Genomic DNA, 12,500 nt, shown 5'->3' on the forward strand with positions numbered 1-12,500 from the left:
AGCTCATGTACAACAATAAGGTGAGACGAGGGGTGTAGCAGTGGGTGGTGTTTTGTTTGAGCTGTTTGGGTATTTTAGTTTTTTGGGTCGTTTTAGCTCTTTTCTCTCTCTTGCTCTTGTTCCCTCTCTCTATTGCGATCTCTCTCTCCAACTCACTATGCCTCTTTTCTCTTGCTATATCTTTCTCTCTACCTTTCTCTATGTATCAATATCTATCACTGTCTATCTCTCTCTATGTCTTCCCCTACCTGCCTATCTGAGGGGGTAGTTATGTACCCCCTCAGTTATGTACTTGTTGCTTAGTACCTGAGGATCCAATTTGTTTTATTTTATTTTATTTCTTGCAATTTCTTGCTCAATATTTTGTCAGTATTATTTTTAACATGTATAAATAAGAAAATCTGCTTGCCTGCCTTTCTGTCGGTTGCTTCAGTTCATTTAGTTTCATTTCTGCATTGGTTAATTCCCCCCCCCCCCCCCCGCCACGTGCGTGCAGGTAGACCTCCTGGCCCACATGTGGCGCTACCCCACAGTCTCCATCCACGGCATCGAGGGAGCCTTCTCGGCCCCTGGCACCAAGACCGTGATCCCCGCCAAAGTCGCCGCTAAGTTCTCCATCAGACAGGTCCCCAGCATGGACCCGGAGGTGGTCAAAAAGCAGGTCAGTAACGGACGGCCATCTTGTGTTCTGTTCTGGTTCACACTGTTATGGTCGAGCACTGGTTCCCACAGTGATGCAGGCAAGACATTCATGGCACACCAAGTTAAAGTTGCAGGGAATTGCTAGGAGCCATTGTTTATGTCAAACACAGCAGACTGTCAAAAAAGTATCACAAGGATCTCAACCAATACTACTTTACAAATAAATGTATATATATATAATACAATTATAAAAAAATAAAAATGGAGCAGGAACTTATGCATTATGTGGACTTGGTGGCAAAATTACCTCTATGAACAATAGAGCAAATCCACTTTTTATAAAGTCACCAGAACCCAATTTCAATATATCTTTGCATACCTGCTGAATGTTTGAAATCACTCCAAAAACATTTTTCCGCACACCTCGCCTGACCTCAAAAGTCACCGGCCCACTGGCTGGGAGCCACCCTGTCGCAAACCCTTCCCTCCCATAACTCGATCACTGCTGACTGTACCTCCACGGCCCGTCCCTGCAGGTGACGGAGTACCTGGAGGCGGCGTTCGCCCGGAGAAAGAGCCCCAACAAGCTGAAGGTGGCCATGATGATCGGGGCCAAGCCTTGGCTGGCCAACACCCAGCATGTGCTCTACGAAGCTGGGAAGAAGGCTGTCAAGAGAGGTAGGCTAGACCGCTACTCATCTCCAGCGGCAGGCTGGACGACCGCGGAGATCAGCCAGGCTAGGGTCTCAAGGGCATGAAACAGCACAGTGTGTACCCGCGTAATCACTAGGAGCACGAAGGTGTGCTGCAGAACACCACCACGGTGTGTGGCTTGAGGCAGGCTTGTTGGTTTATTTCTCCATCAGCAGCAGCACTGTGCTGACTTTATTCAAGGATGATTTACGGGATAATGTTAAGAACCCAGACATGCATTTGTATTATACAGACACGCACGCACCCCCATATATCGTTAGCCTCATGGCATTAAAGTCATATTTAAAGAGTTATCCTCTATTTAGCGTCGCAGATGGTGATTATAGAATGTAAAAAGCCCCCTGATTGGTTTAGGATACAGCCAATGAGGTACAGTGATTCAGCAGCACTGGGAGAGTAGAGTTAGGTTAGTTTTCCACAATTTGGCCAAAATATGACTCAGACGATAATGCTATGAGGCTAGCGATATGCAAACATTAATCTACGAGTATATGCATGTTTCCTAGCCACACGATTCAACATCGTCACGTCTCAGATGAGTCCCCTTTTAATTAGATACTGATGGTTTGTCGATGATCTCCGTCACCCTTATAAACGTCCTATAAACGTTCCTGCGTGGCTCAAGTGTTCAACGTGGAGCCCGATATGATCCGCGAGGGCGGGACCATCCCCGTGGCCAGGACCTTCCAGGACGTGACCGGGAAGGGCATCATCATGATGCCCATCGGAGGCTTCGACGACGGCATGCACTCCCAGAACGAGAAGATCAGCAGGTGACCACACCCCAGACCTCCCTGCACCTCCCGGTTACACTCTCGTTCAGATGGCTTTATTCTTCCCACGGGACGATCTGACACATGCTCCCAATCACTCCACTCAATATAGACCAACAATTATGTTTATATTTCTCTCAATTATAATTATATGATTATAATCCAATTATATCATTATAATTGAGAGTATGAATAAAGTACAAACCGTAAGGAAATCCGTAGGGCATTACAATATCAAAATGTGAAGTTTGTGAAGATATATTATAGTAACTGTGTCTTAATTACCCAGGTTTTTCTTTTTAATCTCTATTAAACGCAGTTGAGCTGTAAAGGAATGAATTGGGGTTATGGTACAGAAGCTTTATTAAGAGAGCAACTGACTTGTTTTGCATGGACAAGGGAGCGGGAACATATGTCAGTCACATAATAATAAACACGATTTTAAAGACAAACCCCAGCCCACAAAAGTCTAAAGAATTATGAGGGGGTGGGGGGGGGGGGGGGATAAACAACTGAAATAAAGAATAAAATAATTCAAACCCAACATTAGATTTGCTGATGGATGATACAGAGGGGTGGTGGGCTGGCTGGCCGCTGGCCGGACTGTGGACCTGAAGAGTCTGTAAGACTGCAACGGGAGACTTTAACTGGAGACTGTTACTATGATTGGTAGCTTTACAATGGCAATGACTTCAGAGAGCAGAGAAGAGAGAGAGAGAGAACCCGACTATAGGAGTAATAGAGCCTGGAATAGATGTCCAAGAGAAGCTGAGCGTACGTGATCGGCTTGGGCAAACAACCGCTGATGACTCTGAACACACGTAGTCATTGCCCTCAGAGGGAGAGATAAACACACAGTGGGTGAGCGATGGATTTGTTTGCCGTATCCTTGCGACATGTAGATAGTGGACTAATTTCGATTTGACCAACAGTGTATTCTTACCCACCGCATCGTTTCTTTCAAATATGGATTGGAGGAATCCAACACAGAACACTAGAACAATGAAAAAAAAGCGAAAAAAAAACATGCTTAACGATTGAATAATCATATCCACTATTTTATGAATTGGTTTGAATTTCTTATGTCCTTTTTTCATTTTGATTTTCATAACGAGAAGGGCCACTTGCCTTGTCTCAATGTCCAAAGTGGCCGTGTGGTGCATACTCAACCTTAGATAACACACAACGCTTTTACTTTGAAGGCGTATTGGACCACGATCCTCAAGCTCTCTCTGTCTCCCCGGCCCTCTCCAGATACAACTACCTGGAAGGCACCAAGCTGTTCATCGCCTACCTCCATGAAGTCTCCCAGATTCAGAAGAGTAGAGTGTGAGCGTCCTCTACGGCTTGTCTTGGCTAAAACGACAGTGTCCTAACCCTCAGATCCCCGGCTATCCGTCTCTGTCTATCTATCCATCAATAGATCAATATATTCATGTATCTATATCTATAAATCTGTCTATCTGTTCATTTTTCACCTCTTATGTCATATTACATTCAATTTTATCAAAAAGGTGCAGCTTATCCTCATCCAGATTCATGGATTGGAGGAGGTGCGATTGGTAATCATTATTTGCTGGCGTTGGTTTGTTGTCCTTCGATTTCCTTACAGCACTGTATGTGTTTTGTGGCAATTAAATGCACAATGCAACAAAAACTAATTTGACCTCATGTTTATTGATTTATTCTATAAGTATAAATACCATGAAAACCTTTTACATTGGACCAAGAACTGGTCATTTAAAAAAAGAGCTCCACTGTTCGTTTGCATAAATTGTTAATGCATGGGAAATAATAACCCTCAAATGAGATTTTCTTTATAATAATTAATAAAAAATAATGTGAGCTGCAAGCTGAATGTGGTCACAGAAAATAGTCCATAATCAATAATAAATAATTAAATATCTGTTCCATATTCTAACCTGATAACGGTGTATCAAAGTACGCAGAATCCCATTAGCCGTAAGCGGCAGAGAGGGACCCTGGCGTTGTGAAAAAGCCGTACGTGTCTCTTCAGCGGCCTGATTCACAACACCAGCTGACCCTCCTCACCCATGTTGACATTGTTGGTCTCCCCGCGTTTCTCAGCCAGTCTCTTTGTAGAAAAGGTGGGGGTAGGCCTATAGGCCTACTCCACTCAGAACCGCACTTACCTCCTCCACGTCGATTCACTGACATCGCAGAGAGCGATATAGAAAAACGCACTTCCTTAAATGGGTATGGCTGGACTACATTGTAATACAGTGTTCCTCCACCAGGGGGCAGTGTGTACCCGACCTCCTCGCATGACGGTCGAGGCTTCAGCGTCTTTTCCAGGTATCCGGCGTCCTTTTGATGCCTGCAGATTAAAAGACAAAGATGGAAAAGCACAGGTCGTGTGAAAAAGAACAACTTTTATGATTGTTGATTTTCTTTTTGCGATGATAATCTTTTTATACAGAATGAAACAGAACATGAGTGACACAATGCTTGGCGTATTACGACAAGCATGTCTATTTGGTTGTCTATTCATAAGATATTTTGATATCAAGGGCAGGGTCAAAACGGTGCCAAGAATAACTTGGATTTCACACAGTGGCGCGTCTTAATCACTAAAAGTAGGCTAGCTCAGATGGGCGAGCACTCGCATCATGTCACAAAACGTGTGTACAGAAATGTTCACTTCGCTTGCCTGTAGTTTTCCACATGACAGCTATTTGTTTCCTGTATTTGAAAGGAAAATCAAGAGCAAAAGGGAAAGGCAGAGGATAAAAACGTAGGCTATTGTGACATTGATGCGTGAAACAAGGTAAACAGATAAATTAATCTCTTGCCTTTTTTACATTTAAAGGGAGGATGGGCGTACTGTGTGAATTGGAAATATAATAGTGTAATGTGGGAGAGACAGCTGTACAGTACAACAGCACAGTTATGAGAAATTAGATTAAAAATGAACCTTTAGGCTCATTAGCTTCATTAGTCACACACTTGCGCTCACAAAGACATGCTGCACTGCATATTTAGGTAGCCTCCATCTCAGATGGATTATGAGAAACTTGTCTAGCAAGTTGTACACGTTTAATCGTATTTAATATTCCAATAATACATACTTGCAAACAAACTCCCACACACTCTGTTTATTTGCGAGGCTTCATTACTAAACCATCAGGCAAAATATATAAATCGTAATTATAGGCTACATATTTTATCCGATGGGCAGGAGCATGTGTGCGTGTGTGTGTCTGCGTGTGAGTTTCTGCACGGCAAACGTGCCCAACTTTGACCTGTTTAATCAGCCTCCTTCTCCTTCCACCCACCTACGGAGCCGTGCCCTAATTCATGCACAGGCGGTCCCGCTGCGACGCTCCCCACAACACGCCGAGTCAGACGGCCTCAACCCCGCTCACTAATTCATTACCATTGGCTGCGCTGGCCTTTCTGCGAGGCGTGAGTACGACAAAGCCCACATGAGGGCCACTGTGCCGGATGCATTCTCTTCACTGGGGCTGTGAAGAGGGCCGTGCTGGCCCCTGTAAGCCCTGTTGGAGAGTTGCCACTGTCCTTCACACAAAGAATGTCAGCGCACATAATAGGCAGGCACACTTCACCCGGAGAAGGAAGGAAAGGGGAAGGCAAACACAGGGGAGGGTGTGAGTGTGTGTGGGGGGGGGGAGAATGAGGAGCAGTGAGGCGGTTGACCACATCTTAGCTCAATTCAGGGTCAAGAGGGGCTTTCATTTGTCGTGTGTGTATACATGTCACGTGTGTTTTTTTTTGGGGGGGGGGGGGGTTGTGTGTGTGTGTGTGTGTGTGTGTGTGTGTGTGTGTGTGTGTGTGTGTGTGTGTGTGTGTGTGTGCGCGCGCGCGTGCGTGCCACGGCATGTCCTTCACACATGTAGCACATGTGTGAACAATTCCAAGTCAAGGGAGACCGATCCATCTCCTCTTTATATCATGTTCGCGGTCGAGTCCCAAAGGGGCAGCGGGAAAACGGCGGAGAGAAGCATAGCGCTGATTCACCTCAAAACCCCTCCCGCTCCATTTCATGTCCAATTCCCTCTTTGTTTCATTACTGAATGAAATCAGCCGCCATCGTCCATGGCGTGGTTCCCCCACTGGGCTCCGTCCTACACAGGCCACCTCTAAGCGAACCATTTCAGCCTCATTATACCGCTTTTATCCAGCTTCCCCTATATATATCGCGTCCAACACGGCGGTCTGTCTCTCTCTTCCGCCTCTCGCCTGCCAATCCGCGCGCTGATTGGCGCTGGCGGGCGAGAGGGACCGCTCTCGCTCCCTCTGTGTGACACTCTTTTTTCTTTTATGATCGCACTTTTCTGCCCCCCTATTTCTATTCTGCCGTCATCATATTTCATTGATCGTAACGTTTCGCTTAACGAAAACTCCTTGTGTGGAAGAAAACGATTGACATGTGCACATTAAAGGAGAGGCGCTTGTTCATTCAAGGTGAGGACGGGAGATTTGTTTAAGCCCCGCTATCTGAAACAGTGACGATTGAAAACCTTCACGCTGACGATGAGTCATTTGGTTATTTATTTGTTCGTTAATGTTGTTTTATTTTTTCGATTTTAATGGAGGATTTCAATTTCAATTGTCTCTTTTCTCTCTAATTTGAAGAAGAGACTATGAGAGTATAATAAAAAAAATAAAATAATAATAAAATAAAAATAACTACGATAACAAATAAAACCCAGACTTTGGATGCTGCTTATCTTAGATGATTTATTGAAGCTAGGTTGGCGGATGGTGAGCTGATGGTTAGCTGGTGGTTAGCGAATTGTTAGCTGATGGTTAGCGGATTGTTAGCTGGTGCAGCTACGGCCCCTCTCCAATGAGGATCACCAGTTAATTTCCAGAAGGCCAAACCCAAACCCTGACCCTAAGCAGTTGGCCTGTCAGTGTGCTCACTGCAAGACAAGATCCCTGCTTCTCTATTCCAATGACGCACACAAAGTGTTTCGTTAAACCACCAGGCCCATGGGCCCCCCAAGCCCACCACCACCACCTCCCTGCCCACCTCAACTGTGACCATGCATCCTAGTCCAGATATTTTCCGGACCGGAGAGAGAGGGAGGGGAGGGAGAGAGTTAGAGAGAGGGGGCGGGGGAGGGAGAGAGAGAGGGGGAGGTGAGGAGAGTATCAAAGAGACAAAAGATAATAGCAGGAAGATCGTAAAAGCTGTAGTTGTTTGTTGTCGGGATGAAAGCAAGCTTTTATCAGTATTCTAATAGAGTCTTATTTTTTATGTACTTCAAGTTTTGTCATTCAGACACACCCGGTTGGCTACGTAACGCATGCTCTGATGAAAAGGAGAAGTAGGAAGAGTGCTCTGCATTGATTTATTGATTGACTAAATTCCTTAATTAATTCCTTGATTAATGTGTTCACACCGGCGGTATAGGTTGAGGAAGACAGGACCTAATGTTAAACCTATTTATGAACTTGCTTTCTTTGAAAACACAATTCAAACAACTAACCACACACACACACACACACACACACACACACACACACACACACACACACACACACACATACTGTCCCCATAACTGTCCCTAATTTCTTATACATTTTTGTTAAGGAGTCAAATAGTGTATAACGAAATTGCGGAAAGAAACTGAACGAAAATTGCAGAGCGTCGACCACAGAATCAGAGGCTGCAGACTGAGCCATCAGCACACTGTTCAAATTGACTCCAGTATTTCACCGGCCTTGGAGAGAAGTGCTCTTATCGCGGGTGAAGCAGCTGGCTGTCGGGGGAGACAGGTGACGGAGAGAACGCTGCCTTCCTGTGATGAGAAGAGCCCTGCCAATCCGTCCGCTCGCTAGGTTGGCGAAAAAAGAAATAAAAAACGCCTGATGGACGTTTAAATAAAGCTGTGCGGGGAAATTAGCGGTCATCCAAAAGTCACGCCGCTCTGCCTGGAACACAGATTGGAGGCTGCTGCGACAGACTGTTGGGAAGGTTTATAGGTACGCTCGGAACTCTTGGTAATGCGGTTTTGGTGGTGGTGCGAGAGCTAATAAGGCAATGCTTTATTTTAGACATGCATTTATTTAGATACATGCATGGCAGTTAATCTGCGAAGTATATCTCAGTGATGTATCTTAATAATCTGAACAATAAAAAATGCAGATGTTATTTATTATAATAGCTGAACATGGAGTGGGGGCCTATCGTCCTTATTCTCCTTAACTCTCTCGCACTATGTTTCTGAACCTAATATTCCATTTGACTCAGATGGAGATTCACGTACACAATTAATATGACAATTAAACATGACACCACTTCCATCTTCAGTGTTAGCTGAACAAAGGCAGAGCCGCAGGGTGCATAATTAATTTCTGTATTTAGTAGAGGTTTATCTTTTATGTTATTATTATTCAGGTAGGCTGCCCGCCCGTTTACTTAACCAGACATAGCCTCAATTAGGCCAACTTAGACTCGTAAAAAACAACGATTGGAAATTGCATTTCTTCATTATTTCTCTAAGGACGTTTTTTCTTTAGGTTCCGCTAAATCTTTATATGAACGGTTCATTTGAATGTTTAATTAGTTGGGAAAGTTGTGTGTGTGTGTGTGTGTGTGTGTGTGCGTGTGTGTGTGTGTGTGTGCGTGTGTGTGTGTGTGTGTGTGTGTATGTATACGGGTCCCCTCAGTGGACAAACAACAGTCTGCTCATTAGTGAAGCCACTGGTCTGTGTCTGCGTCTCTGCATGAGTTGCTATCAAAGTCTCTGTCGCAAAGCACCGCAAAAGACAGTCATACAGTCTGTCCTGTAGCTACATACACACATGCAAGCACACACAGGCATACACACGCATACATGCACACACGCACGCACGCACGCACACACACTGCAGACACTCCCTCACACTCTCTATCTCTCTCGCTTTCTCTCGCTCTCTATCTCGCTCTCACACAGACAGACACACACAGACACACTCACACACACACACACACACACACAGATACACGCGGCACCAACTACTTCACCTTGTAGAAGTATGAAAACACAACTCGACACATTTTCTTAATTCTAATATTCTTAATATATTTCATAACCAAGTCCAACCCCGTGGAGACACAGCTTCCTTCATTTTTCGGGACTTTCTGTTGATTCACTTTTTTGTGTCGTGAGAATTCAGCGCCGATTGAGCAACTCAGCGGGGTCTTGGAGTCGTGGAGAAACCGTGACGCCGGATGACTGACAACCGGGCCTATACAAGCCAATGACAAAACGAAACCGCACAGCACCGCGCTGAATGGCTCGACGCAATCACCGGCAGCGAGAGACGCCAGCAGACGTTGTCGCCGCAAAATGGGAACGCACAATAGAAGAGAGAAAGAGAGCGAGAGAGAAAGAGAGCGAGAGAGAAAGAGAGCGAGAGAGAAAGCGGGTGTAACTGTGAAACAGAGACTAAGAAATCTGTTGTAAAACATGCTTTTGAGTAAAACCAATGATGAGTGGTTTGATTATCATTTATTATTGATTTACATCCCGTTGTTCTTTTAGGAGTCGTTTACAGCGTTGTGTCTTTTAGGGGTCGTTTACAGCGTTGTGTGTGTTTGTAATTAGCTACTATTTGGTTATGTGAAAATGTGCTCTGCTTATTGGTAATTGCGTTACCTTGCGTCTTATTTAGTGTTTATATAGCCTGCGTATTTGATCCAAATGACAGGCCCATGAAACTGAGCTCAGTGGAGCGGAAAGAGAGAGGGTAGGGGGAGAGAGAGATAGAGACTGAGAGAAACTCACAGAGAAAAGGAGAGCGAGAGCGAGAACGAGAGAGAAAGAGAGACAGATAGAGACAGAGCGTGAGAGAGAGGGAGACAGAGACAGCGTGAGACAGACAGAGACAGAGAGAGCGACAGAGAGAGAGAGAGACAGACAGAGAGAGAAAGACAGAGAGAGAGAGAGAGAGAGAGAGAGAGAGAGAGAGAGAGAGAGACCCAGACAAACAGAGAGAGGGAGAGAGAGCGTTTCTAGGTCTGTCCTCAGACCGTGTGCTTGGGAGGCGTGGCCCACTGCAGCACCACTGAACCGGCTGACACCCACACGCAGACAGACAGGCAGACAGACAGGCAGACACACAGGCAGACACACAGGCAGACACACAGGTCGATAAAACACAGAAAGGCAGACAGACACATAGACAGAGAGACAGGCAGACAGAAAGACGGATGGAAGACGCGCTGAAACAATAACCAGAACCAAATGTACACACGGACGGACAGTCAGACAGACAGACAGTGAACATGAGCATGAAGGGCAGTTTAAGGTTGGACATGTGAGCTATGAAAGAAATGGACGATGGAATAAAAAAAAGAGCGATATTATTCAAACAGACGCTCACACACACACTGGTTACAGATTAAACACTGGGCATGGACACAGAGAGAGCAGAGAATTGCCCTTCCCTCCCCTGGTTGGGACTTAAATAGTCTCCTGTTCCTCTGCTTGGACACACACCGCCCAAATGAAGTCGTCATCCCCTGGAATCGCTGCCACTGGTGCCGAATTACCAGCGCTATTAAAATATTGCTCCTCATAATTAGTTTTAACGACGGCTCGGAGACCGGCAGTGGGCTGTCGTTTTATTATCTATCCGGCGGAATAATGTGAATATGAGGTAACCACCTCTGGGCTAGGCCGTCCAGGCCGGAGACGTTCCCAGGACGCATTAAATGATAAGATCAGTAATAAGAAGAGGGGAATTACGCCAGTGACTTGATTCAACACAGGTGAACGTCAAGTGCCCTTGTTTCCGCTAATCCTTAATGGGAAAAATGGCTTGGAACGGGAAAAGGAGACAGCGGAACCTGGAGACGGACCCAGGGAGATTTGGAAGACATGATAAAAAAAAAAGATGGTTTAAGCGGATTTGGGGTAATTATGTCACGGGACGAGATTACAATCACTCTTAAAAGGAGGATGAGCATCGCGGCTGACTTCCTGTCAACGCGGGAGCTCAGGTCTGAATAGCGCCGGTGGCGAATCCTATGTGATTCCGCTTCTCGACGCAGGCAGGGGAGTAGGCATTGATGTGAGGGTAGCCTGGGACTCCGGCGGGTGGGGCTAAGTAGCTGGATGAAGGATTGCTAGTGAAATGCCTTAAGAGGCCTCACAGTGTGGCCGCGCTTTGGGTTTACCCTCCTTGTTGAACGGGCGAGAGCAGGAGCTCTGCCGACTTTGGGCTAGTGTGTGTGTCTCTGTGTGTGTGTGTGTGTGTGTGTGTGTGTGTGTGTGTGTGTGTGGTGTGTGTGTGTGTGTGTGTGTGTGTGTGTGTGTGTGTGTGTGTGTGTGTGTGTGTGTGTGTGTGTGTTTGTGTGTGTGTTTGTGTGTGTGTGTTTGTGAATGTGTATGAATGTGTGCCTGTCGGTGTGTATATGTACACACACACACACACACACACACACACACACACACACACACACACACACACACACACACACACACACTTACTCACATACATGCAGGTGCCCTTTTGTGTGTGCATGTGTGTGTGTGTGTGTGTGTGTGTGTGTGTGTGTGTGTGTGTGTGTGTGTGTGTGCGCTTGTGGCTCGTCGGTATGTGTGCTTATGTGTGTGTGGTTGTGTGTGTTTGAGTGTGTGTGTTTTAGTGTGCTTGAGTGCGTTCGTTAGCCGGCGCTGGGGATCGCTGAATGGGCAGATTGACAGGGCGAGACTCCCACTCTGAGCTGCCCGGTTACGGCGGACCTGGGACCACACCAGAAGACCTTCCCCCTCATAAAGACTTTGCCCTGCACTGATGACCGGCAAATCCTGTTTGAACTGCCCGTACATCACGTTAACGGGTTAAGGTTAAAGAGACACGGTGTCGGCCAATAACAGCACAGGAGGGGGGTTTACATCGGTTAGTTAGGGCCGCTACCACACTGGATGTACGCTGGATTAGATAATGTCAGTTTGTTTATATATATATATATATATATATATATATATATATATATATATATATATATATATATATATAAAACATATTAATAACATTATATATTAACAGTTCCTGAACAATGCCTTTTATACTTTTCATCATATTATACATATTTTTGTGTCTATGTAATTTCGTTATTTTCTCTTCACATTAACAATCCCCTGTTTTTCATCCCAGTATGTATTTATTTACTTATGAGAGGTTGGCCTACTATGTTGGCCAGAGGCTGCCTAATGAAAAGCAGGCCGGGCTCTGGGAGAATATTCGGCCCCCCCGGACTGTGTGAGCTGGAAAGTAAACAGTGGCACAAAGAAAAGGTGACCTTGACTTGTTTGGTCGCCCCAAACCAGCCCAAAAATAGCACAGCTTTGTTTTTAATGAGAGGAAAAAAATACATGAAATCACATCTGA

General features: G+C 45.4%; 1 protein-coding gene across 1 annotated transcript; it reads left to right on the forward strand.

Moving 5' to 3' along the window:
- The first annotated feature begins 5 nt into the window (after window positions 1–5).
- Window positions 6–3,788, forward strand: LOC132467761 (cytosolic non-specific dipeptidase-like). The gene is made up of 5 exons (XM_060065302.1): window positions 6–20; window positions 497–661; window positions 1,179–1,320; window positions 1,982–2,129; window positions 3,384–3,788. The coding sequence occupies exons 1-5, from the start codon at window positions 6–8 to the stop codon at window positions 3,460–3,462; spliced, it is 549 nt and encodes a 182-aa protein (XP_059921285.1). The 3' UTR covers window positions 3,463–3,788.
- The last annotated feature ends 8,712 nt before the right edge of the window (window positions 3,789–12,500 follow it).

Source organism: Gadus macrocephalus, chromosome 11, assembly GCF_031168955.1.
Source record: "Gadus macrocephalus chromosome 11, ASM3116895v1".
Taxonomy (NCBI): domain Eukaryota; kingdom Metazoa; phylum Chordata; class Actinopteri; order Gadiformes; family Gadidae; genus Gadus; species Gadus macrocephalus.

Bases quoted from the DNA above. Each gene is read 5' to 3' on its own strand.
- LOC132467761 (XM_060065302.1), top strand. The intron at 662-1,178 runs GTCAGTAACGGA...CCGTCCCTGCAG, and splicing joins CGGAGGTGGTCAAAAAGCAG to GTGACGGAGTACCTGGAGGC. The intron at 2,130-3,383 runs GTGACCACACCC...GGCCCTCTCCAG, and splicing joins CAGAACGAGAAGATCAGCAG to ATACAACTACCTGGAAGGCA.